Here is a 26,980-nt window from a genome sequence, read left to right as displayed (position 1 = left end):
AAACTGATAATCACGTGTGTGTATGTGCACTTATGCCCAGGTATGCAGTTAAGAGTGCTTCAGTTACTCTCCTATCATTCCTTTTTCTCCAAGCAATTTTAAAGATTATGAATATATGTTCATATATAAATGCACTCAAGCATAGCTTGGGCTTTTTTGTTTAGTTGGTTTTGGTATGTTTCCATCACCTACAATCTTTACATAATAGAACAGTGCTGCTTATGGAATATGGACCTGCTTTCTTAGCAAACGTTTCTCAAGGCAGAAGACAACTCTATGTATACCTTGATAGTTTCAAATGAGTTAGCTGCACGTCCATGTTGTCAATGACTGGAGGAAGGGAAGATTCATCTGAAGACACAAATTTGAATTCATTCTGAACTCTGATTAAGCCAAGATCAGCTACCAAAGCATTACAGGAAGTTGAAGATTCAGGAACAACTATAACTGGAGCTTTCAAGTTGATATCCATTAAGAGACGGAAACTCTTCTTAGCAAAGTCTTTCATGCTGGAAGCAGCCATTTCCGCCGCCTGGACGGTGACTGCATTCAGGGCTTCTTGGGCAGCTTGGAAGTTGTTTAGGAAGTTCTGTTGGAAAGTAGTCAAGAAGGTAAGAGTTCTATTAGAGCAAAATAAGCCTCACAAAAAAAAAAGTGAGTTTGAGGCAAAGAAAAACAGTTCAGCTGTGTCAGAAATACTGATCTTCCAATTCAATCAAAAAAGTTTCAAAGAAGAAAAAGGCAAAAAAACACATGTACAAAGACACTGTTTACTTGATTTTTAAGATATTTTTAAAGCTATCAACTTAATTCATTACTTGCTTTTGGACATCTTTGCCCTTAATTATTATTTTTCTATAGAACAGTGCAACTTTTAAACTGACATTTCTTCAGCAAAATATTTGTATATGCTTGTACATCAGCTCGCCAAAAGGTACTGGTGACAGTAAACAGAGCTGATTAAAAAAAGTTAAAAAACAACTCTTAATGTCAAGAAGAGAAATGAAACTAATGCCTTACCAAGAGAGACATGAAGAATTGATGTAGATAAACTATTTGGATGCAGCCCACTTTCAGAGACATTTTACCATCCACCTTTGACATATCAACATAGGCTTCTCCTGCAGTAGCATCTGGATAAAGTGACATTTGAAATCTGAAGACTTCATCTCCTACAATGGTGACCACCTAGAATATTAAGACTGTGCAGTTAACACTACCAAGCAGTGATCTGTGATAGAATTATTGTTTAAGTTACTTAAGCATAAATATTTCCACAAAGAAATCAACAGGAAACTGCTGTGTCATCTCACTTGACTATCAGTAGGAAGTTTTATTTTTAACCTATGTTAATTCTCAGAATTAAAAACATTAATGAAAACTTTTACTTCCCTGAGATAAAAGAAATAAACCAATGAAACCTTACTTAATATTTGATGCATTAAATCATACTTGATACGATGCATATGTACAACACAGCAAATCAACTACAGTGCTTTCATTAAATAGCTTGAAGTATTAGGTCTTTTTGTTTGTTTAGAATCCGCGAGATACATCACCTTTTTATGGATTGTTTTCGGATCAACGTTTGTAATTATGATGTCTTCAAGTCTGGAGAACACTTCTATCTTTTTAGTTTTCATAGCTACAGATGCATCCATTCCTGATTTGAAACAAAAGGAAGAAGACAGACATTTATGAGCCGAAGAATTTTTGCCTTTTTTTTTTTTTTAAAGAAAGAAACATTATTACTGAATACAAAAAAAAAAAAAGAGCTTAGAAATCAGAATTCTGCTACAGAACAACCAACACAGCTCAGCATAGAAATCCTGACCTTTTTACGCATGAAAAATCTGCCAAAATAAATTTGTTTTCAAACAGCAGTTAAAATAAATAAATAAATCTTCATAATATCAAGGATTGAGCTATTCAAAAATGTAATTTTTATAACATAAACTTTACTGCATTACCAAATTCTGGGTATGAAGATACTTAACTGTAACAGTATTATATAATTAAAACATATTCTAAAAGTTTTACACAAAGCATACATGCAGCACACATATTTCTGCCTTTCAGAAGCGTCTGCAAAGGGAAATAACATTTCTCACTATGATTAACTCGTTTAACACTTAAATAATAAACCTTACCTTGTATTCTAATGTCTGCAATTCTACAAGTCTGATCACAGACTGAAATATTGAAGGCATTTAGATTTGCAGTAAGTTTGAACTCACAGATATCATCATGGGTATCATTACTAGAGGCTGGATGGGAAAAACAAGTGACTTGTAAGATGACCATCATCACTGTTTTAAAACAGATGTTACATCTATACATTGTATTATTTTTGAATTATATCTGCATACATTCATGAAAATAATCTGCAGTTATTCTCTAGAGTTAACGATAACTGATTTGATATAACATGATTATTATTCGTTTTTAAATTAAAACAGTTATCTTCTGGTCCAAGTACAGTCATCAGATAACACAGTCCAACAACAATCAACACAACATCTAATTTCTAACAAAACAGGATACTGAATACAGTTCTACATTTCATTACTTGAAGCATTACCTCGCATGCTAAGTGTTCTTTTTTGTATAAAATAGCAAGGTCAATTTAGTTCTATTTACTGAGGAAAAAATGTTCCTGCAGCAAAATTAAAGGTGCCTTCAAAATTACAATACAACAAACAACCACCATAGACTCGATCCCAACTGATTAGAACACCCTGAATTCCCCGAACAATACAAACAGAGGAATGAACTCACAATATCAAAACTAGCAGATCTACAAACAGGATAGCCAACTACAAGTCTTAATATTACAAATTCCAATGAGATTACAAATTCTGCAACTAGAATAAATACTACTCCAAAAGCAAGTATAACTTTTGGCATAGCTCTGACATGCCATGATGTTACCTGCATTGCAACTCACAAAACATCCTTAAGGAACCTACATGTAAAAATTTGTCCTATTTCAAGCTTACAGATGTCAATGTTATAAATAAGCACAAGATAGAGGAGGAACTCAAGTTGAGAACATCTCCTTGCTTCCCCATGGCTCAAGAGCATGTGTTGGTTTTTTTTTGTGCGGGGGGTTTGGGTTAATTTTTGTCAGTTCTTTTTGTGTGTGTGTTTGGTTGATTTTTGTTAGTTTTTTTAAATCAGTGTAAATACTCTTACAGCCCATAAACCAGAGAACAACCTAGTTAAAACACTTATCTTTTGAGAAGGCTTTGATACCACTTACTTCAACTTCATTTGTTCCACTTTTATAATAAGAGTTTAGCATTTAGGAAAAAAAGATAAGGCATAAGGGGGATTTGGAGAATTAAGCAACAGCAAAAACCATCTGACCTCTCCAAAGACTACCATTATACCAGCGATGTTTTATCGTTTGCTTTAAATGATATTATTTTCTCCACACATACAGTTGCGCGTATCTTGTTTCTCACCAAACAGATCGCAGTGGTGTCACATGAAATACTGTCTTTTGAAACCAAAGTCTAGATGCTGCTATGTAACAAAAGCATGGACTTTCTTTTATGACAATACCTGGTCTGAGGGCACTTTCTTTTTCTTTTTCATCTGTTTGAGGTTTGTGGTCTGGTGCTTTATCAGTGCTGGGAAGAGCACCTGATGGAACACTGAAGGTGAGAAAACTCATGATGGAAATTAAAGCCTCTGTGTGAAGTACTATATCCAAACATGAAAAGACAACCTAAAATGAAGGCAGAGAAACAAAGTACCATTGTAATTTATTGTAGAATGCCAATTTAATAACAACTGAGAGTTACTGTCACACTTAAACTTCAAGTCTTGCTTTTCAGATGCATTCCATCCTTTCTACCTCCTTCAACTTTACACCATACACAAACCCCAGAGTAGATGAGGGAGCTATGGAAGAGAAGCTTGAGAAAGCTACAGAGCGCGCCTCAAAATCACTATTTAATATAGATAAACTTCTTCAGTAAGCTCTTAGTTCTACTGCATTTTGTTGTGGACTACAGAGCACTTTGGCTCACGTCTTCAGAGCCAACTAGACACATTTTAGTAAAAAGGAAAAGAAAAAAGACTCAAAATCTGAAATTAGAACAGAAAGTACAATGAGCGTGTTCACTATTACTTAAAATAATATCAGCTAACCACTTTTTCCTAGACAAAAGCAACTCTCTGAGAACATTAGTTTTACTGATACATTAAGGGCTATCAGCTTTCTTGACTCAGTGAAGTAGATCAACCACTACAGATTCCACATAGGGCTATCAAGAAGCAAGCTTCAACTAACATGATTACTTCAACAGAAACATCTTTCAAAGCAACAATTCCCATGGTCAGCTTACTTTAGCAATCACTGAAGTGATGGAAAACTACACATCAGTAACTGCTTTCAGGAAAGCTAAGCAGCACTGACTGAACACATCACCTCTGAGAATGCTCATAAGATTCCAGTTAGGGGCCGTCAAATTCTGCAACACCTGGCCTCATTTTGTATGCTGTCAAGTTTACTGTTCTGGAGGCAGGGTGGGAAGAAAAAAAAAAACAACTCATACATCCTACAGCCAGAAATACATTCACACGAACTTCAACTCACAAGAAGCCTATAGCTTCTGTTAAGAAGCTCATTAATGAATCAGTAATAACCATTTATATTTAAGACATTTTTTCACCTGGATTTTTCTTTGAAATAATGAAATACAAAGCAGTAAGTTTTAATGATTAGAAAGACTTTTTTTCTATTCAGTAATAACAGGTTCATACAAATGTTACTATTTGAGAAGCTTAATGTTATAAAATACATGCTGTGCTTACATCAATGTTTTGCTTGGTGCTACTGTAACTAGTAACAAAATCAGGTCCATCTGCATCTGCCTGAAAGAGGGAAAAAAAGCCAAACACACAGTCAGTTTCTATTCCATCTACCAGATTACTCCTCCTCAAATGTTTTTATCCCCTGTAAAGACTGCCTGTCACTTAACTATGCAAAGACACTCTCATCTATTAATTTTGCAAAGATACTACTCTGTATTTTTAACAGAGAAGAACGCATACATTTAGTTTACACCATGCGTCCAACTCACTGGTTTGATGTTCTCATTGCCCTCTTTTTTATGTTTTAATAAAAAAAAAATTTTTTTAAAGTTTCGTTACTCATATACATTAACCATATTATATATTTTACATGCAGCTCAACACAATTCCTTTTCATCTCCTTCTCAGGCAAGCCAAAAGATCCAACATCCACAGCACACCGTGATTTCAGTAAGTGTGCTGACTTACGAAGCCAGCACTATATGGATGCAATGGAGTGAAAAAAGGGGATGGTAAGAGAAAAAACAGCTATTTGGGAGAACTCCTAAGCAAAATATAAATCTTACATGTTTCAAAACAAACAAGAAAAAGATCTTATGTAGGCTAAGTATGGAAGCCTTATTTTACTCCTCAATTAATCTTAGTTAGAAAGGTATCGAAACCTTAATGTATTCCATTTTCAGAAGAGGTTCATCTGTCTTACTTGAAGAATTAATAATACAGAGAGGATCTCCATTTGAGTCTGCAAATAAAGAAATAAAATACTGATTAATGGAAACACTTTCCATTCACAAGTTTTCTTCCACCCACAGAATGCCTCCATTACAACCTACACTTACTGACATAGTGGCACTAAACACATCTTTTCACTGAGAAGCTGCAGATCAAGCACTACCTTGTGAAATGCTATATTCACTACTACTATTCTACAACTAGGGTCATTAAGTTAACTTGGCATTTGGTTTGTTTACGCTATCTTTGAGCACAATATCCTCTTGAACAGAAGAGGATTATACATATGGTATTGACTGTACACCTGTTAACTAGAATACTCACCAGTTATTTCAGTGCATTTCATAATGATTTTTTTCAGATATACTGCTGCAGTCAACTCATGATTTCTGATTTTGGTTTCAGTTCCAAGCTGCAGTACATTTAGAATGTGTAATGGATACCTCTCCTTCTGAACTTGTTTCATCAAGGTTATTACAACCTTGAATACAGAAAAAGAATTAAGTACACTATTTCAGTAAAACTGTCCGGAAGTATGTTAGAAGCATGCAGTTATAACTGGACATTCAACAAAAAAAATTAAGAAAAAAAGTGTTAAGTCTATTAATTTGGCTAGAACTTGACTATGGTTTTGTTTTGAATTGGATGCTACAGTTTGAACACAGAAAAAACAGTTAATAGAGATTATACTGATCTGGAAGGAATGGCAGTAGAGAATGGATGTCAACGTGAATTAAACTTTTGATAATAGGTTCAAAAAAGGAAAAAACTGTATAAAGTTTTCTAAACTCATCTGAAAATTAAAGAATAACTAGATATAGCTACCAATGAACAACACCAAATACAAAGCAACTATGATGAGGCAACTATCCTCCACTTATGGGAATTCAAAATAGTGTCTTCAACCTAACAATTTACCATACAAAGAATTTAAAGAATTCTAATTTGTCCACGAGTCACATGTAAAATCATGGTAAGTATGACAAGGAATTATTCATAAGATATATTAAACAAGGTGACATGAAGTACTACAGGTTAGCCTGCAACATATTTCAGTCCTTTCATTAAAAAATTCTTCACAGCCAAAACAACAAATCTGAAAGAGTTGGAAGCTACAATTCTGTGAACATGAAAGATGCCCAAAAACTTGGATACACTGTTTTACCTGCCAGGCTGCACTTCACCCATGGAACAAATATTCCCTAAAGTCCTTAAACTAATTTTTTTTAATATGTTTTCCTATCATTCCGAACAGTACCTATCTATTGTGGAATGGTATAGGAAGAAGTTTCTAGTCTTCCAGTGTGCCTCTCAATCAGCAATAGTTTGGGCGTTTGTAGGCAGTCTTTTCAATCTAAGAAAAGGAATGCTGATTTCTTACTGAATGGAAACATCTACTGATACTTGGCTAAACAAGATTTTTCTAGTTTACACATTGAAAATCACAATGAAACAAAACTGCATGCTTAGGCTCTTGAAAAAAAAATGATAAGGTCATAGTGAGTTCTTCATGTTTAAGTACCACAGACATCATCAGAAAAAAAAAAAACAGGAATTGGATGACATCTTATCCACAAATACCTTTGTTACTAGACTGCTTGTGCATTTTTTCTTGTTCTTCTACAAACTCACCCTCAGTCCTCTGTTTTTACAGCAAAGGTATTAGTTCTAGCTTACCTATTTTAGCCATTTTGCTTTAAAAAACTCAGTACCATGTTATGAAGGATGAAGGCTAGGCGAATGCAGAGGATATGAAACAAATCTGTTTTTCCCTGCTAGACATACTGTGTATGTTAAGCATTCTATTAATACTATCTCATACCATGCAGACACAAGAGAAAAAAACTAAAGAAAGGTAGTATTCAATAAATCCTTGTGAACTAAAGAATCTCGCTTCCAGATTTTTATTATTTCATCAGTTATTACCCCATTAATCAGAAATTACAGCCAATTTCTGATAAACAGAAGAAACACTAAGTTTTATAAGTGGATACATACCTCTTTGATTTCAAAATTAAGCAGCACATTGATAACATCTTCATTTAATGTTCCTTTTCTCTTTTCAGACAGTGTTCCTTCTGAAACGCTCTTATTCTGCATCAAGATCGATTTCTCCCTTCCTTTGTTTTTACCTGCAGCATTAAATAAATTTGTTTACTTACAAAATTGCTAGCATTCATTTAGCTCAAGAAACAAATCCAATTCTTTTTTTCATTCACATGGCTTAAATTCACTTGACATATGTTAGCAATACCTCCACAAAGCCTTTAACTTCGGAGCAAGAGAAGAATGTAGAAACACTCTGGCAACAAGGACACTGCAATCTCAATGCCTTGCCACCTCCATGACTTTTTAGCTAATAAGATTCCCCAATTGTCTTTTTCAATATTTTTTAAGTATGACCATTGCCTTTGCAAAATTAAAAAGGGTTTACTACTTGCCTATCATACTCAGATCTAAGCTTACTTTCCACATAATACATGATTTGTATTATTCCTGAAAGCTAACACGCTTAATATTTAAGGCAAGTTATCTCTCTCACCTTCCTCTTGCAGTACTTGTTTTGCATTAGTTTGTTTTTCTTCTGCTTCACCAAGGTTTTCTGTCAACACTTTGAGGAAGACATTCAAATCCTCTTGACTTACTACAACCTACAAAATTGCAGATCACAGTTCTCAGCAGAAAAAAAACAATAAAAAACAACAACAATGACAACAACTGTTCTTTAAAGTTTTAACTGTCATCTCTTGGGGAATATAACAAACAATGATAATTTTATAAGCACTTATGGTTAAAGCATTAAGAAGGTTATGACTTCTTAAAGCTGTATTAATATATATTACAGCCTTTACTTACAGTATTGACGCCTTTAACAACATGCTACCTCGTGACATTTTACTTCCCGTTTTACCAAGAGATACAGTATATCAATTGCCAAAATACACAACTTTCTTGAGATCATTGGAGAGTGGTAGGAAATGAAGCTGCAGTTGCTAAAGGAATTATCTACATACATTGAAATTCCTCTGAAGAAGATACCAATTTTTAAAAGGCAATGAAAAAGACTCACTTAAAGAACGTTGCACAACAACACAAGATGTAAGTTGGTCTTGCTTTACAACAGGGAATAACCAAGACTCCTTGACATCCCTTTCACTTCTGTCTTTTCCTTTCAGCTTAGGAAATGCGCACAGGGAGTTAAATATTTAAGGACACTTTCAAACTTCTACATCTACATAGATAAGTTAAATGCTACTGACATCCCTGAAACACATTCCACAGCTAACAGCTTGTAGCTTATTCCACTTTTGTGGTTGGTTAGTCTTACATTTAGTAGTGTTATGAGCTTCTCTTATTTTCATTGAACTTACATTCATTGCATCCAGATACCCTGTGATCTCCAATATTGGCAATTTGTGAAACCAAGCTGCAGCTAGATTCCGACTGACAGACAGGCTCAAATTAATAGGGCGAAGTATCTGAATGTCCTGATGCGATAAACCTGCCTCCATAGTGGTTCTTAAAATAAAGGAGAAAAAAAAAAAAGAACATTAAAGAATACAGTTAAATCATGCTATATTTAACTCAAAACATATTAAAATATCAAGTTTAATCTCTTTAGGCATATATGGCTTCCCGAGCAGAACAATAACTTATTTCACTGCTCATCTATTTGTTCCTAGGTTTAACATGTTAGTATGAGAGCTGCCCCAAACCGAATGCCTCCAATTTTATTATGTTAGCCCACGATGTCAGAGGTGGATGTGGTGGTATGGCAGTAGAGGATGAACCTTCCCAGCAATATTCCGTTACATTTTGTTGCCATGCGACAGATGGAGGTGGAGGGGCAGTCTGACAAATGCTGTCTGACATGGAAGTGTGGATGAAGCAAAGGGGTGGGATTAAATTCCTCCACGTGCAAAAAATTGCATCCATTGACACTTCTCACCACTAGCTGAATGCTTACTGAGACCTGTGGATGTCCACACAGTGGGTTGGTGCGCGGTGCATTTCAGCATCGGTGACAGTGACATGAAAGACAAGCCATATTCTAAACAGCCATGCAGATTTCTAGGAGTGCATTATGCAGCCTTTTGTTCATCACTGGTGAAAAGGTACAGCTAATGATAGTGACTATGCTGGAAAAACAGCATTTTGTAGTTGGTAATTTGCTCTATCAAACAGTGTTATTGTGCTCTTTCCATATGTTGTACTTTCCATGGAAATAAATAGGAGACATTATTTTCAACTGACATACTTTAACACCAAATATTTGACTGCCACTAACCACGATTTCTGAACAAACAGATTAGCATCTTACAAAGTTTACCAGTATTACCAACTAGCTAAGGCATTACTTGATGAAATGCACTTTACCTAGACAGTTTCAGCTTAGTCAGCTGCACATCCATTTTGTCAATGACTGGAGGAAGCAAACTGCCTTCTGGAGACACCAAGCTAAACTGGTTCTGAACCTTAATCAAGCCAAGATCTACTACTATAGCATTGAAGGAAACTGAGGACTGAGGAATGACTATAACCGGTGCTTTTAAGTGAATGTCCATGGCAAGTCGAAAGCTCCTTTGAGCCAGATCTTTTACACTGGTAGCAGCCTTTTCCGCAGCTTGGACCGTAGCAGCACTCAGTGCCTCCTTAGCTGTCTGGAAGTTGTTCAAGAAGGCCTAGAATAAAGAGTTGAAGAGAAAGGAGAAATACAGCTATAAATAGGGTTGTTTCTTTTTTAATCTTGACTAATCTCTCTTTTTACAACATCAGTCATAACCAACAACAACCAAAAGTTCTGCTGCTTGCTATGTTAAATTTTCCCTGAGGCCAGGCAACTGGATATCTTTTACCATTACATTTGTTACAGGGCCAGAAATGTACTAACCAGTACAACCCAATAATTTTTAAGCTAATCTCTTTGCATCTGTTTCCCACCCACATTAGTGGCAAGGTTCTTTTATCTCATTACCTTCCAGGGAATACATTATTTTTTAAACCCCCCTCCCTGTTATCAGTGAACACTAATACTTATTCAAGTCAGTAATTAGTGGCAGAGAACTCACTAATGCTTTACAAAAAAAAAGTCAAGATTTCAAATATTTGACAAAAGGACAAGTGATTTACAGTGATTAATTTGCAGTCCTCAGAGAATCTCAATTTGCAGAAAACTTTTTGTCTCCTGTGTTAACTCGGCTACATTTGCAATGACCTCAGTTTTTCCCTGGAGGTGGCTGTGAGAACTGAAATGCCTGAGAAGCATAGGTGAGGGGAGGGGGCACAGAACAGCCCCCTTGCAGTGTTGCAGAATGGTAGTTTTTGACTTTCAAATCAGTTACAATTTGCTTATCCAAGTTTATAAGTAGTACATAGGGAAAGTTAAGCTCACTCTTTCAGAAACTCACATATATACATTTTTCTGAGGTTGCAAATAGGGAAAGCTAATGAACGCAACACAAGTCACATAAAGAAAAAAGACTTACCAGCAAAGATACAAGAAATTTGTGAAGGTATACTATTTGAATACAGCCTACTTTCAAAGATACGGTACCATCCACTTTTGACATATCAGTATAGGCTTCTCCCTCAGTAGCGTATGGAAATAATATCAGACTGAAACTGAAAACTTCATCTCCTACTATAGATACAGCCTGGAGAGAAAGAAACAGTATGTAGTACCTTCTTAGAAGCTGCTGATGGCTGCTAAGAAGAAACAAATATATTGCCAGCCTATCAGATATACTAATTACACATGACTTTTTAAAGAAAGTCTATTTGGACATCAATTCTTCTACTACGAAAACCCCTTCTCACCACTTTGACTAGGAAAGAGGTATTCAAGGGAAATCAAGTATTTTAAATAATGGAGTAAGAATATGCATTACACTTCACTTGCACACACAAAACTAATGAAGAATCAAGTAAGACTTAAAATCTTGTAGTTGTACTTTTTTATGAAGGGTCCTTGTATCAACATCTGTGACAACTATATCCTTTAGTCGGGCAAAGAATTCCGTTTGATTTGACTGAAGAAGAAGAGATGAATCAAGACCTGTCAAATGCAAGAACAAACAGTAGCAGCAAAGTAACAACTGCTTTCAGGGAAGTGGGGACAACACAAGAAGGGAAGGTGAGGAAAGGTCTTAACAAATTTTTCTTAAATAACATTACTACAAGAAATTCTGTTCTTCATCCCACATCAAATTCAACAAAAACCGCAGAAAAGCACAGGCACGCATACATAATAAAAAAACCCTGCAAACACTTGATTTTCTCATTTGTTTCCAAATATAGTATGTCATAAGTCATTTACAGTCTCTACACCAAGGGACAAAGTAACTAAGAGCTCTATTACATCCCAGGCATTTTAGAGTCGTAGAAAAAAAAGAAAACAATGACAGAAACAACCCAAGGGAAAAAAGGTAAAAAAAAAAAAAAAGTGGAACTTAGAAGTAATTCTACTGTAACTTTTTGCTAATGGAGGGAGAGAATAAGGAAAAACAAACCAAAACAAGAAACCCAAATAAAGCCTGAGAGTTCAAAATCCATAAAAAACTTTTAAAATATACTAAGTAACTCAAGCACTCAAAAAAAGAAATCCCAATCTTAGCAGAAAACAAGAAGTCACCCGTAATCCAATTCCTTCAAAACATCAACCCTTGTTAAAAACCTTAAGAATAATATATTATGTTTCTCCAGCTGGAGGCCAAAACATTACGACCAACTAAAAGATCAACTTTGGAAGCAATACCACAAGCCACAGAAGTTCAGGGCAATAGAAGAAAAAAAAAAAAAAAAAAAAACAAGTGCTGAAAGTTTACATCTTAAATATCTTTTAGACCAATTAGCAGCAGTTGCTTTGAAATTAAACTACAAGATCAGTACTACTAATGGAAAATGTAATACCTTGAATCTTGATCTCTGCAATGTTCTTTTTCTCATCACAAAGACTTAAACAAAAGGCATCCAGCTTGGCAAAAAGCTTGAAGGCAAAGACATCCTTATCCTTAGAAGGTCTTGTCACTAGAAAAGATAGAAGGTGTTTTTTCAAGTCACGGAATCAGTGTTTTCAGTTAAACTCCTGAAAACACTGGAGGCCTGTTTTGATTTAGTGACTGTGGCATTCAGATGATTCAGTAGTTTCCTACAGATTCTTTCATCAACTAGCACGATAGAATCTGCTCCCCTGTGAGCCCACTATTTTGATACAATTTTTTTTTTTTTAAAGCACTCTAGGATCAGTAAGATCTTCATTAGGCCAACAATCCTCCAACCCAGAGAGGCACTGTGACACAAGCCTTGATCCTCACCCAGCCAGACAAAGCTCATCAGGTTCATTTCATCTTTTTGCCAACATGCAACGTATCCATCCAGACCCATCATTCTGACAAACACAAGGGTACCTTTCTTTAGCGTAAGGTCATCTCGTTGTTTTTCTTCTTTAGTTGGTGTCTCTCTACTACTTCTACTTCCTGATGGACTAACAGTTGTTAGAAAACTGACAGCAGACATAAGGGCCTCTGTATGCAGCAGAATATTTAGTGACGAAAAAGCTACCTGTTGAAAACACAAGACTCTACATCACAAAATATAGCTTACAAGTAAGAGCACCTAATGGAGCTGTAATGCTGTAACAAGATGGAAACTGCAGCAATGACAGCATAGTAGCAAAGTCCTAGGCTACAGCAAGTGAGGATATGCTCAAATGCTCAGGATAAAGAAATTTCTCAGCAAATACATTAAGGGAATCCAAAAAGGTGAATAAATGGCCTGCCCTGTAGTTCAGCAAACCATATTATCCACTTGAATCAGCTTGGAATAAGAAAGAGTTCAAATCCAGTTCTTACAGACACATAAGCCTTACTGAAGAGTTAGAATGCAACACTTAATCACGTAGAGTAAGTGGAGTTTTCTAAATACCAGCACTCTCCCATAGGATAAAGTTAGTCAATTCCATTCACTAGCAGTGGAATAAAACTGTCACCTCCTGCTGGAGCTTCAGGAAACTCTTCTTGGAAAAAAAATCCAGTATTCTCTGTACTTCCCTGATACAATCTGCACTCTATTATGTGACTGGTAGTGTTCATGCAGGTAAGTTGGACGAGATGACCTTCACAGGTCCCTTCCAACTCAAATGATCCCATGATTTTAAGGCAGGAAAATATTTGTCATGATGTTCAAAAGGGAAGGAAATACCTTTTAGAGAAGAAATTTCTCCCCAGTATACTGCTTTTACTTAGAATGAACATTAACTCAAAAAAATGCCATTAGCACAACAACCAGAGTTAAAAAGGTACATATTCACTGTCATATTAATTACTGCAATATAAAATTATGTTTTTAGAGATTAAGTTATCATTCCAGAGAATGAAAGAAATGATGGAGTGGAAAGTAGTATCACAATAATCTCCTATTTCAGAGCCAAGAACTAGAACACATTCCCCTCCCAAACAAAAAATTACTCCTAATTGGACACAGACTTCATAGCAAATTTAACCAGAGTGTTGATTACACAGCTCACACAATACAAATATTCAATTTGACAAGAAACAGAAAAACTTATCCATCTGCCACATTTTTCCCATAGCAAGCATTTTTACATTAACATTTTATACGCTTGAGAAAATGACACACCCTTATACTATTTTAATTTTATCCACATTAGCTTGTAACTACGTATCTTTTCTCCATAGTTAAGAAATAGACTAGCATGTAGCTCTTACATTAAGTGTATAAAAATTGACATGCGCTTTAGAACTTTCAGGCTCCCTGGTGCAAGAGGAAGGAAAAAGAAAAAAAACTCCACTCACTTGAATCTTCTGTTCAGTGTTGTCAAAAATAGTCTGAAAGTGTGGACCATTTTTGTCAGCCTGAAATGAATGATTAGCATAGAAGTTGTTAATTCAAACCACCCTTTGTGATCTTAAAATAGAAAATATAACATACTCCGTAAATAGTAGGTCTAAGACTTTGTAGTGTACAGAAGTGGTTTAACCAAAACAAAAAAAAACCCACATCATCCTTAAGAAGGATTAATCTTTACCTTGATATATTCTACCTTCAGAAGGTCTAAGCCAGGTTTATCTGATGAGCTAATGAGATGAAGGGGTGCTTTTTTTCCTGTAACATACAAAAAAAAATACACACAAAATGCACAACAGTTAGTTAGATTGATCCTTTCAGTGAGCCAATGGCATTTGTGCCTTGAACCCAGGGATTAGCTTTCAATGCAGTTTGTTAAAATTTACTCCCCATGAAACATGAATGAATGGTTTGTCTTCAGGTCTAAACCAGCAAGTCTGTATTCTTTCTCTATCCAAAACTACTTATTTATCTGCTAAGCATTAAGGTGGCAGTCCACAACTGACAACTGTACAATTAAGACAAGCACTTCCAATGGAAAGTTGCATAATACCGAAGTATTGTGCCCGCAAAACTAGAGTAATGTCTGAATTTTAAGGAGCACAGAAAAAGACAAGAGAGAATTTCAGACTAACTACTATAAATACACATAATATATTTCTCTTACATTACCTCCAATTTCATAGTAATCCAAGCTTATTGTCTTCAAATATGATACAGCTGCTAAATTATACGTTCTGACAGTTGCTTCTGTCCCAAGATGCATTACATCAAATACAAGCACTGTTTCCTCAGTTTTTTCTTGCCTGGTGAGTTCTAACAAAACCTGGATGAGCAAGAAATACAATTATGCCCTCTTTTCACATAGAGCATTTTCTTCGCTCAAGTCAGCAATGAAGGAATGCTAGCATTAATGCCTCATTTTTATCTGATGGTCACAGACACCTTATGGATTTTGCTCTTTGTAGGCGACCTGCCGAGTTACTTGCTTTGCTCTTCCATTTCTTTTCTGGGGAGGGAATAAAGGGGGTGGTGATGTCTAATTGGGACCTGGAGTACTTTTAATATAAAATAATAGTTCCAGGAATGGGGTTTTTAATAGTTTTTGTTGTTGTTGTTTGTGTTGTATTACACAACTTATACATACACTTGAAGAATGTTTTATTTACTCTTTTCTATGATTTATAAATAGAAATAACTAATATACATATATACACACACATATATTTTTACTTTGGTAAATATGTGTCATGTGTCCATAAACTTGGAGAACACTGGTAATAATGTTTTTTGTGTTTTTTTTTAATATTAAGTGGTCTTTATATAGAAGATTAAGATAAAATTGAAGATACATACCTCTTTAATTTCAAACTTCAGTTGAAGATCTGTCAGTTCCTCTTTAGCAGGTTCCTTACTTCCTATTTCTTCTCCTTTACTTAGTGTCCTATCACTTTGTTCACAACTTTCTTCAAAATCGAAATATTCTTCTTCAGAGTCTGCAGAACAGAGGTGATCTCCTCAGTGAACTTTTACCAGGAACAAGGATAGATCTCTCACCCCCTCTTTCCCATTCTAGTACCACTTAAACCGAATCTGACAAAGCATACTTTTTAGATCTATATTGCTTTCTTCCCATTAGATGAAATGGGAAAGTGACAAAAATTGAAGCCCTACTGAGGAAAGCACTAGAGTTTAGCTGTACAATTAGATGCTAAAGAATCTATATAAAGGAAGTACAGTTATAAACTCACAGAAGTGAATCTTTCATGTTCCACTATACAAGACTTCTTCTGGAACAACTATGAAAATTAATATTAAAATCCAAAGTATCAATCATTAATTTGCCATTTGCTAGTCTTGCTCTGTGTTTACAGAGACAGAAGAGCTCTGCTAATGCAAAACATTCCAGACAGCATTCCTGTAATGTTTGTAGCAGTACTTCTGCCATACGCTGGCTACTTACAAAAGAATATGTGCTTAAAATATGTTACTTAACCTTCTCCATGTGCCTACTCCAAAGTAGATGTCTTCGACATCAAACTCTTGAAATGGCAACAGCAGATTCCTTTTTGACTAAAGCAGTGTAATTTATTTCTGAAACAGGTTTCTCAATTCTCTAAAAGATGCGGCATGTCATCCGGATAACTACATTGGATTGCTAATCACATCCTGATGCAATTGCTATTAACAGCTCACTCATTTTGAAGAGGCTGCTTATGCAGAATATGAATTCATTTCAAAAAAGGTTTCTTTGTTTTTAAAAAAAAAGTGTATGCAGTATTCTGAGGTAACGACAGCATTTTAATAATCTTCTTATGCACTGCAAGTTAAAGAAAACTGTACTCATCCCTACTGTCCTAGTAACATGCTTTAAGACCAATACTTGCCTGAAATTGCTAAGTCATTCCATAAATTTTGCCCTGCTATTTTTTTTCTTACCTGACACCATTTCTGCTAACAAGTGGTGTGTAGTAAGCAACCCTTTGGCATCAACAGGAATTGTGGGAATAGTTGCTGCCTAGAGCAAGAAAGAAAAATCAGTTTTTAAGTTTTCATAACTTGGTACGTCCAGTTATATTTTCCACTGATGATAAATCTTTAAGCTGGCCTTTCATTTATTAGACATTTGAGTTTTTCCAATACTTACACTAAAGCCACCATGGCAATGACAAAGCTAGCTTTGTTTGAATAAGCCAGCATGTTCTGATGTTAAGCTGTAATGAAGCCACTTTGCACAGCTCAAATGAGCAACAGATCTCTTATTTTAGATTAAAAAAAGAGAGCAAACATTAGGAGGAATTCACACAACAATCACTTTGACGATGTTGTCTTTTTTACTATTATTGTTTCATTTTTATCATTTATATTCAGCTTACCTTTGTGCTTGGAATTGACACAGATGATGTCTGAGGCACTGGAATGCTATCAATCAGATCAAAAATTGCCTTCATTTTCTGGTCAGAAACCCTGATGTGCACTAAAGGAAGCCCCCCTGACACTTTAAACCTTAATAAAAAAAGAAATCTGGTTCACTCCAAGACAAAAGAAACAGTACACACCTATTCTTGATTTAAAATGTTACTGATAATAATACTAATATATTAAGATCAGATCACAGTAAAGTTAGTGAATCTGCATTAAAAGCAAGTGTTGCACTCATTAAAATCAGGTTTTTAGTCATTCATTTAGTCATTTCATTAAGTTAAGGTGATCAAGGAACAAATAGTGAAGAAAGGCTTTGTTAGAAGTAGGAAGCTAACTAAGAATTTGATGTATTTCAATTCTGAAGTACAACTAAACATTTTTTCTTTTCTGTAAGTACACAGTAATTAAAAAATCAGCCCTCTCAACGTTAATACATTACTTTGCCATTCTAGTATCTTTTTCCACCATTGATTTAGCCAGCTGTATATGAATATCCATAGGCTGTAACATATGCAAAGTTGATGAACGCTGAAAACGAGCCTTCTTCCAGTCTTCACCTGCAAGTATTAAATCAATTTAGATGAAACACATTGCTTGCTAATTGCTATAATTAAAATACTGTGAGTATTCAAAAGGCATCCCTGGTAAAAGCTGAAGAACCCACTCACAAACCAAAGCTTTCAGAACAACTTGGGTGAGATCTTTTTAGGGCTTTCTGATAGATTTTCAATATTCCTTAACGGTATATTGACTTGACAGTCTTAAGCTCAATTCCACACTAAAAGACACACTATAATACAAAAAATCTTTAAAAAGTAACCTAGCATTTTGTTGACCATAATACTTAAGTCCAAATGAACAACTCCTAAGGCCAACTTAACCTATATTTTACAGCATATTAAGGAAAATAATAGTCCTGTTGATGTTGCTCACTAGCGAAGTAAAGAAATAATATACAGACCTACAACCAAAACACAAGCAGATGTTGTAAGAGAAACTAACAAGGCAATTTCTCAGCTTAATACCAGAAGAGGTGGGTGTTTTCTTTTTTAAATAATGTTTACTTAAATTCTGTTTTTTGTTTGCCCTTTTCCTTTAAAAGTATATTTACTAACTACAGAAAAGTATCCTTAATCAATCCTCTGAATAAACAGTTTTTAGTAAACAGATAATTATTAGTTTGAAAGTTTTAATACCTGCTTTTCCAAAAAGAAGTTGCACATTTTTTATTTCCACATCAAACTTGTCATAAGCTTTGTCCATAATCTCCTCTAAAGATGAAAAACTAGAAGCTTCACTACTGCCTTGATTTATGCTGTTCAGCTAAAAAACATGAGGACAAGATAAGTTATCAAGTATAAAACACACACATGTGATATTAATTCTAGTGATGGTGAAAAAGATCATTCATGTAACTTTATGATAGTCATTTGAATTCTTACAGAGAAGATACCTTAATGTCTTTCACACTTCCCTCACCAAGGCTAGATAAATTCTTATTTCTGTTGGTGCAATCAATCCATTCAATTCAAGTAACGTGAAATGAAGTCTTACTATTAGCTTAAAAGTTTACTACTGGAGTACAAACAAAGTATTTATTTAGTCAGTTAAAATCAAGTTAAATAATTGTCATTTTTTAGCTTCATAGAAATAACAGAATCAACTTTCAAACTCAAGTAAAGAAAAATATATTCTCTTATATTAATAAAACGTACATCATTCTAAAGAAAAACAAAAGGAAAAAAAATCACATTTTACTGAGTATATCGAAGATATTAATTAAATACTATGATCATGATTTATTGAAAAAAGACAATGTTTCCACAGCAGGTTACACAGCTAAAGTACATCAGAGATGACCTAACAGCTCTGAATGCTGCCAGAACTGCTGACTGCAATTGATTTTTCAAGAAGTATACTATGTGAAAAAACTTTCATAGACGTGCACCTTCACCTTCTGAAATTCAGACAGTTTTACATGACAGCTATGTAAAGAGAAAAAGAGTATTTCTTTTGTTCTTCTGCATTTATAACAGAGATCATTTATATACCTGAAATGTACCAAAGTCCAAAATCAGCAAATTTGAATTTTCATGATAGAAACCTGTCTGTGGAACCACAAGGTAGGAAGGTTTCAGGTGAATCTTCAAGTCAAGGACTTTCCTCATTTCGATAATATGAACTAATCCTTTAACAAAAGAGAAGTGATATTACAACTGAAATGCTACTCACAAGTAAAACATTTTTTCCAAACCACATATAAAGAGATGTTATCTGAAACATAACACATCTTAGATAATGACTGACTCTTTTAGAAGTGAGTTTTCCACCTAAACTCTCCCCCAACAGAGCACCCACTAATCCAAGTTTAAAAAAAAAAAAGGCAAAAAAAATCTAGTAATTCCACCTAGTAATTCTATTTAGCCAGCAATCAACAGACAGAGGAAGTTCTGCAAATCATATAGAAGTATTCTACGATTGTCAAGGGTTTGCCTCAGGTGAGATGTCCCTTACCTGTAGCAGTTCTTTCCTTGATTTCTTCGAGCTTCATTAATGTGGCTGATGTTAATCTTTCAAGATCCATTCCCTTACTTGTCTGAAAGAATTCTACCATCGCATTTATAGTTTTCTTTTAAAGACAGAGAGACGAGAATTAACAACATATGCATAAGGCATTCAGTAAAAACTCCAAAATAAATCTTAACTGAGCAAAGAGAATGAAAGCAACAGTCAAAAAAAAAAAAAGAACCAGAAAAAGAGAGAACAATTTTGATTACTACTCACTGCATCGTATTTTATTTCCACAGGCTGTGATTCAATACTGAGACTCTGATCAGCAGTACTATCTTCTGGGTTAATATTAAACTCTATCTTAAGTAGAGAAGACTTGCTGTCCCCAATGGAAGCCACAAGTGATGGTACAACATTTTCTTGTCTCAGGCCTGTAACATACCAGTTTTCAAGCTTTGCTTCCACCCTAAAGAAGACAGGTGGTTAATTATTATATATATTAGGACACAGAACAGCTCCATCTAAGTAGAACAAGGAAGATCACAAAGCTTTTGATAAAGGAAAACAAGAAAAGAAGCTAGCTTCACAGGACTAACATACCATATGGTTAACAAATTTTAATGTTAAGAGACTGTGAAGAAATAGGCAGGAGGCATGTTGTTCACAACAAGAAGGGTGATACTTTCTTTCAACAGCAGCTATTAGAAACAAAATTCCTTCTAGGGTGCTGGGTCTCTTATTACTGGAAACCCTTTACTTTCTGGACCACCCCCTGACTCCAGGCTTCAGTCTTGTGAAATATGTTATATTGCATACATTTTGGTAAAATTTTAAAACTTTTCTGGGGTTGTGTAGCAATCAGATTGCACCTTTAATACCACACAAAACTGTTTTCAGCAAAATATTTCCACAGTTAACAACTGAGCTGATGGTTTTATGCATGAAGTCAAAAGATAAAGGAACTGCAAATCAAAGTGTGAAAAAAGGCAGACTCATTTCCCAGACACTGAAAACATTATTACATCACTGTGTAACAATAACTAGTGCTCATTATTTCTGGTGTTTTCTCTCAGAAGAGAAAGGTCTCAGCTTTCCACATGCTGGTTTATACATCTTACCCACAATACACAGGTATGGATTTTCTTTTCTGTAGGAAGTAAGTAAGTAGCACATTCAGTAGCTTGGCTGGAATGTGTTAGCTAAACCACTTCACGCTGCTTAAATAATAATTCCCAAAGTTAATATATAGCACTTCAACATACGGATTCAACAAACAGCTTATTCATATTCACACAGAGCAACAAATAATATTCCTTTCCTCATTCCGTTCAATATTATTCAGCAAACTGACAGTAACTTCTAATTAGCTAGAAAGAGTGAAATATCAGAATCCATATAAACAAACAAATTAATGTAAAACATAAATACAATACTCAAGGAAAAAAAAGGTGTAGGGAATTTGAAAAAGAGGTAATGGTTCTACAAAAATAAAATGTAAATCTAATTACTTAATGGCTTGTGCTCCTGGACGTTGTGATATGTTTGTACTCAAATCAATGATCTGTACTTTAAGAGTTTCTGCCACATTCTCATCTTCTTTGATTGTAAGAGAAGTGCTTACCAGCTTCAATGTCACAATATGGGCGATGTACTAGCAAAGAGAGAGAAAACTGAAATTAGTCATCTTATCAGACAAATTTTTCTGAACTCCTAATTTAAAAGAATCTGATGAAATGTGGAGTTACGGCTAAACCAGCAGCCATACATCCAATACAAGAACCTAGGTATAGAGAACTTTCAACCCTCACCAGACATTTCTGAAATATAAAACATGGTATTTCAAGAAATGCTGAGTTAATTTGATTTTTTTTTTCTTCTCAGAATTCACAGGGGTTTTAAACTGTGAAAACATGTTTTGCCTATGTACCCTTCTTGACAATGTCAATCAGCAAATTAAGAAAAATTGAACCATACTTCATAATCAATTTGAAGCCTGCACATTTCCACGTGGTATTGACAGAGATGAAAGCATCTTCACACTTAATAATTTGTCTAAACCAAAACTGAATCTTTTCCTACACAACTACACTGTTTGGGTTTTGTATCTTCTTCGTTGGTCACAGATGCTTGCTGCTGCTCTGCTCTTTTCAATCTGACAAGAACACTAGCACACATGATTGTACAGAGACTATGGTGTTCGCATTTGTAATTCTCAGCTTTCCTGTTTGAAGCACAATAATCAAAAGATTTTTTTGTTTTTAAACCATCCCCTTAAAAGTTGTTTACCTGTTTTGGTAAGGAAAGGTGATAGGAGCTGTCACTATAACCAATAGCAGTAAAAAGTTTAGCCTTCTCTTCTGGTGTCATTAGTTCATCGATAGCTAATAAATAAATACATACATACATAAATAAAATCCACAAACACTTACACTTCAGCTAGTAACTACAACCAATTTTCCTCCCACAAGTTTTCGACTGTACTTAAGCTCTGTTGACACAAAACTCCATACTGCAGCAAATTCCACCTTGTAAAATAATAAGCAGCCTTCATATATGGTAATTTCTGTGCTACATAGATAATGCCATCATTTATATTATGAGACTATCCATATTTTCCAACAATGAAAAGAGCTTGGAGGAGTACTATTAGAACTACTTTCTCATCCAGATGGCAGATCACCAGAATACAGTATTTGAATCGTCGCCTACAAAACCACAGCTGAAAACTCAATACTCGTCTCAGGTTCTAAAGAGCTTAAGGCCATTTCAGAAATATGCCCTATTTCCCAACTCAATCATCAATAACAGTAAATAAAATCATAAAATAGATGGTACTGTATGGTACTGTCTATTTCATTCTCTACAGTAGGAAGCAAGACATACTGTAACTTGCTTCTTTATCATTATTCAATCAAGTACATAGAAACTCACAAGTCTATTAAGAAGTCACAGTATTACAGCCTACACTTACTTTCAGGAACAGATGATTCCTCATCTTCCTTTTTTCGAGATTCTCTCTTACCCCAGAAACCACTAAACCATCCTCCACTTTTTTTCTCAGCTTCAGTGGCTTTCTTCTTCAGTAATTTCTGTCCTGATCTTATTGTCTACAAACCAGACATTAAAATATGTATTAATTATTATGCATTTTGTTTTCCTGTAAATTATGTGCTTAATAGACATGTGAGGGACAGCAACACCACCCCTACATAAGGGACTATTCTGAGCTTACTTTCAGTATGCTACGTGTTTTTTTTCTCTCAATTGCAGACCCCAAATTTTCCCTACTGTCGTAACAGGCAACTCCTTAATAGTGCACAAATAACTTCCAAAATAAAATGCAGATTTCATCTAACTTTTAAGAATTCTATCATAGCTGTTGCTTAATTAAATTGGATGTCCACTAGAAAGGCATCAGAATATTTGAAGGTATAGATAGTACGGTAACAGCTGTATGTGTTTGGCACCTGCAGAGCCAACCTTGAAATAACAGAAGCCAAAGGAATAAAATAATCATTAATGCAGAGACAATTGCAGAATGGTACAGACTAGACAGCAGAAACAGTGCACACAGTGCTAAGTTTTAGGGAATGGTTTCCAGTTTGTAAACTGATTTATTCCTGTCCTGGAAAGACTGGAAGCTTGCCTTCTTTCTTTCCCATTCAGCCATACTCATCACCACAAATTTTGTCAGCATTCTATAATGACAAATCAATCCTATTTGAAGTGTTACAATATTACTGAACAGAAATAATTTCTTACCTCAACTTGCGCCTGTTGTCTTGCTAGGACTATATTGAAGACATCAAGCTTTCTTTCTAGTTCCTGAAAAAACGTATGATGAAATCATCTGCTTCCCAGTCATATTTAGGAAAGACTCACCACTACAATTTCTCTACCAATCCTTTCATATTCATTCTCCAATTTCTTTCTAGACATGCTCCTTTCTCTCAATGGGTACATCTGCTTCTGAAGCCTGATGTTAGACAGTCTGATTTTTATCTTTTTATCTTACAGTTCAGTAAAAATATCAAATTTCATTACCCTATAACCAAGAAATGTTAATTTAAACATCACTTTACTAGAACTCTTTCTTTCCCCAACAGGTTACACTGGGCTTCTGATTAAAAATGTCTTTCCAGAACTCTTGTGCTCTAGTAAAACTATCAATCTTGATTACTGTCATGTATATTTAAAGAATTATGTAATCAAGGGATCAAAACATACTTGCCCTCGAGTGAAACACTGCATACCTGAATTTGTCTCTGTGTTTCTTCTGATGGTTTGCTCTGTGTCAGTTTGTTCTTGTACGCATTTTTGTAAGTCTTCAGAAGCTGCCTATGCTGTTTTATGTTATTCCATGACCACATACGAGTACGTCTTTTTATGTGAACTTCAAGAACACTGTCACCTGCGTATTTCCACCTACAATAAAACCACACATGTGAGTAATTTCATATTTCATTTCATGCCCAGCAACTTAGAAACTGCAGAAGGGGTATTTTATTAACACGCAAACAATTTCTTCACCACTTCATTTAAGATATTCACTTAAAAAATTTTAAGTGGTTTCTACCTCACTTCATGAAAAGACCAACAGCTTATATTTAATGTCTGATTAACGACAAATTTACATCCCCATCTGGTTTTAAAACCACATTATCCACAAAGAAGAATGTGGAGACTGGAAAGGACTCCAGCATCTCCCAAAAAACGCATGACCAAATGCAACTTACCACTGCCTGGCATTTTTATGGAGAGATACATTTGGCCTGAACTTTCTGTACGGTGCGTTGCGAACCATGTAATCTATGGACTCCAGAAGGTCAATCATGCTGAGGTACTAAACACAGGAAAACAAGTCCCTTAGCAAAGGTTCAGATTTCATTACATGCAATATTTCAAGTAGAAATATATGTTTATAAAGGTGTCTTCAGTGCTCCCCAAACTACATAGAAATATAAGCCTATGCATTTTCCTTGCTATATAAAAGTAGACCAACAACTCCATCTATTGCTCTTGGAGGACACCGCCATCTGAATTTCAGGTTTCCTTAAGGAACAAAGCAAATTTATTTTTTTTACTTCTATTAACATGCTCAAAACACAGTCTTGAACTTTCTCAAATAAATCTTATTCTCTTCATCAATATAAAATTTCCCCAATATTGGAACTGCATTTGCACTAATATTTTGGGGCCATTCTTAACACAGACTACATTTGGGTATCAATGAGAGTTAAAAATACACTTACCAAACTGTAACTTATCGCTGAATAAACAATAACATTGCTGGGGAGCTATCTAAAGGTACTTGGTACTTCTAAACGTTTCTTGGTACTTCAGCGGGCTTTGTTGCCAAAGCCAGTATACACCATTCAGTCTTACCCTCGCTTTTATCCTTACTTCTCTTCCATTATAGTGTTGGCTTACAGTTTTAGCATACAAAACAAGATAAGGGTTAATCATAAGAACGATCCCATTCTTTATTCACTATTCCAAGTGCTGTCCTCACAGCTTCTGCAGGTAACAGGGTCACAGAGCCTGAATCTAATGGAGGGGAGCGACTGTTACAAAGGGATCACATGTTTTATCACAATTACTGCTACAGCTCCTCACAAAGTCTGAAACAGGTGGTAACTGACACCAACCCAACTTACCTGTGGCTTTGTGAGTTCAATAGCAATCCTCTGTACTTCTACATTACAATCAAGCTTGGGAGTTTTCAGTTCTACTTCTGCATTTGGGTTGATAAAGACTCTTGCAGAGGCTGATATTGGTCTAAAAACTTAAAAGATTAAAAAATTGAGATTAATTTAATACAGGAAGACATCTTAAGAATACTTAAGCCCACTGCCTGATACATCACCTACTCCACATAATACGATGTGTACACTCAAGACCCACAGAAACAGTTCAACATAGCAAAGTGCAAGGTTTTGCACTTGGGTCAGAGTAATCTCAGATTTGTATACAGACGGGGAGAAGAACTCCTTGAGAGTAGCCCTGTAGAGAAGGACCTGGGGGTCTTGGTGGATGAAAAATTGAACATGAGCCAGCAGTGTGCTCCTGCAGCTCGAAGGCCAGTGGTATCCTGGGCTCTATCAGAAGAGGGGCAGCCAGCAGGGAGAGGGAGGTGATTGTCCCTCTCTACTCTGCCCTTGTGAGGCCCCACCTGGAGTATTGTGTCCAGGTCTGGGGCCCCCAGTACAGGAAAGATGTGGAGCTGCTGGAAAGGGTCCAGAGGAGGGCCACAAAGATGATCAGAGGGCTGGAGCACCTCCACTACAAAGACCGGCTGAAGGAGCTGGGCTTGTTCAGCCTGGAGAAGAGAAGACCACGAGGAGACCTCATTGCAGCCTTCCAGTATTTAAAAGGGGGTTATAAAAAGGAAGGGAATCAACTTTTTACTCAGGTAGACAGTGACAGGAGAAGGGGAATAGTTTTAAGCTCAAGGAAGTAAGGCTTAGACTGGATGTCGGGGAAGTTCTTTGCAGAGAGAGTGGTGAGGTGCTGGAACAGGCTGCACAGAGAGATTGTAGATCCTCCATCCCTGGAAGTGTTCAAAACCAGGTTGGATGGAGCCCTGGGCAACCTGATCTAGAACCAGATCTGGAGGTTGGTGGTCCTGCCTTTGGGAGGGGGGTTGGAACTTGATGATCCTTAGGGTCCCTTCCAACCCGAACTATTCTATGATTCTAGGAAACGGCGTTTGATTCATACAACAAATGAGATCAGCCCAGCAACAGTTAGAAAAAATAAAACCTCTAAGATGTTACATTATCTTTAGGCTTTTCTAAAATGAAGCCAGTATGGGCATGCCTGTATGATCAGTTCAGACCAACTAAAATGCTCAAAACAGTGTACATTCATTCATTCATAGTTTACTTACTGTACTGGTAGTCTTGAGGCTGGTTATCACCACACGGGATTCCTCTTTTCAGTTGATCCTGTAAAAGAATATGATACTATCTAGCAATCGCTGAAGAGTACTACTGTTGGTGTACTTAAAATTTAGAGGACAGTCCAACTCCAATTAACAAGTTTTCTGCAGGATTTTCCCCCCTCTTCACTCCTTAAATGAGATATCTAATGCGGCACAAGTACTTAAGAGTAAAACGTTTTA

General features: G+C 35.6%; 1 protein-coding gene across 2 annotated transcripts in view; it reads right to left on the bottom strand.

Annotated features, from left to right (window-relative positions):
- VPS13C (vacuolar protein sorting 13 homolog C) overlaps positions 1-26,980 on the bottom strand; it is an 84,747-nt gene that overhangs the window by 40,705 nt on the left and 17,062 nt on the right. For both annotated transcript variants that reach the window (XR_002441860.1, XM_021407601.1), the window contains exons 10-44: positions 26,747-26,804; positions 25,515-25,642; positions 24,594-24,700; positions 24,111-24,282; positions 23,620-23,682; positions 22,829-22,964; positions 22,144-22,238; positions 21,366-21,508; positions 20,131-20,323; positions 19,861-19,975; positions 19,398-19,534; positions 18,543-18,669; positions 17,786-17,903; positions 17,298-17,427; positions 16,861-16,939; positions 15,778-15,917; positions 15,094-15,247; positions 14,603-14,679; positions 14,370-14,429; positions 12,963-13,116; positions 12,466-12,582; positions 11,508-11,611; positions 11,043-11,210; positions 9,934-10,238; positions 8,928-9,075; positions 8,099-8,207; positions 7,555-7,688; positions 5,881-6,037; positions 5,487-5,566; positions 4,825-4,884; positions 3,568-3,733; positions 2,151-2,267; positions 1,560-1,663; positions 1,021-1,188; positions 285-589 (exon numbers count right to left, since the gene is read on the bottom strand). Coding sequence is in view for 1 of the 2 variants with exons in the window: in XM_021407601.1 (XP_021263276.1) it covers positions 285-589; positions 1,021-1,188; positions 1,560-1,663; positions 2,151-2,267; positions 3,568-3,733; positions 4,825-4,884; positions 5,487-5,566; positions 5,881-6,037; positions 7,555-7,688; positions 8,099-8,207; positions 8,928-9,075; positions 9,934-10,238; positions 11,043-11,210; positions 11,508-11,611; positions 12,466-12,582; positions 12,963-13,116; positions 14,370-14,429; positions 14,603-14,679; positions 15,094-15,247; positions 15,778-15,917; positions 16,861-16,939; positions 17,298-17,427; positions 17,786-17,903; positions 18,543-18,669; positions 19,398-19,534; positions 19,861-19,975; positions 20,131-20,323; positions 21,366-21,508; positions 22,144-22,238; positions 22,829-22,964; positions 23,620-23,682; positions 24,111-24,282; positions 24,594-24,700; positions 25,515-25,642; positions 26,747-26,804 (4,628 nt within the window). In the remaining variant the exon portion in view is untranslated. The remainder of the gene's footprint in view (positions 1-284; positions 590-1,020; positions 1,189-1,559; positions 1,664-2,150; positions 2,268-3,567; positions 3,734-4,824; positions 4,885-5,486; positions 5,567-5,880; positions 6,038-7,554; positions 7,689-8,098; positions 8,208-8,927; positions 9,076-9,933; positions 10,239-11,042; positions 11,211-11,507; positions 11,612-12,465; positions 12,583-12,962; positions 13,117-14,369; positions 14,430-14,602; positions 14,680-15,093; positions 15,248-15,777; positions 15,918-16,860; positions 16,940-17,297; positions 17,428-17,785; positions 17,904-18,542; positions 18,670-19,397; positions 19,535-19,860; positions 19,976-20,130; positions 20,324-21,365; positions 21,509-22,143; positions 22,239-22,828; positions 22,965-23,619; positions 23,683-24,110; positions 24,283-24,593; positions 24,701-25,514; positions 25,643-26,746; positions 26,805-26,980) is intronic.

The sequence above is a fragment of the Numida meleagris genome, chromosome 9 (assembly GCF_002078875.1).
Source record: "Numida meleagris isolate 19003 breed g44 Domestic line chromosome 9, NumMel1.0, whole genome shotgun sequence".
NCBI classification, from domain to species: Eukaryota; Metazoa; Chordata; class Aves; order Galliformes; family Numididae; genus Numida; species Numida meleagris.
The sequence above is the reverse complement of the archived record's forward strand: the minus strand, read 5'-3'. Positions and strand labels throughout refer to the sequence as shown.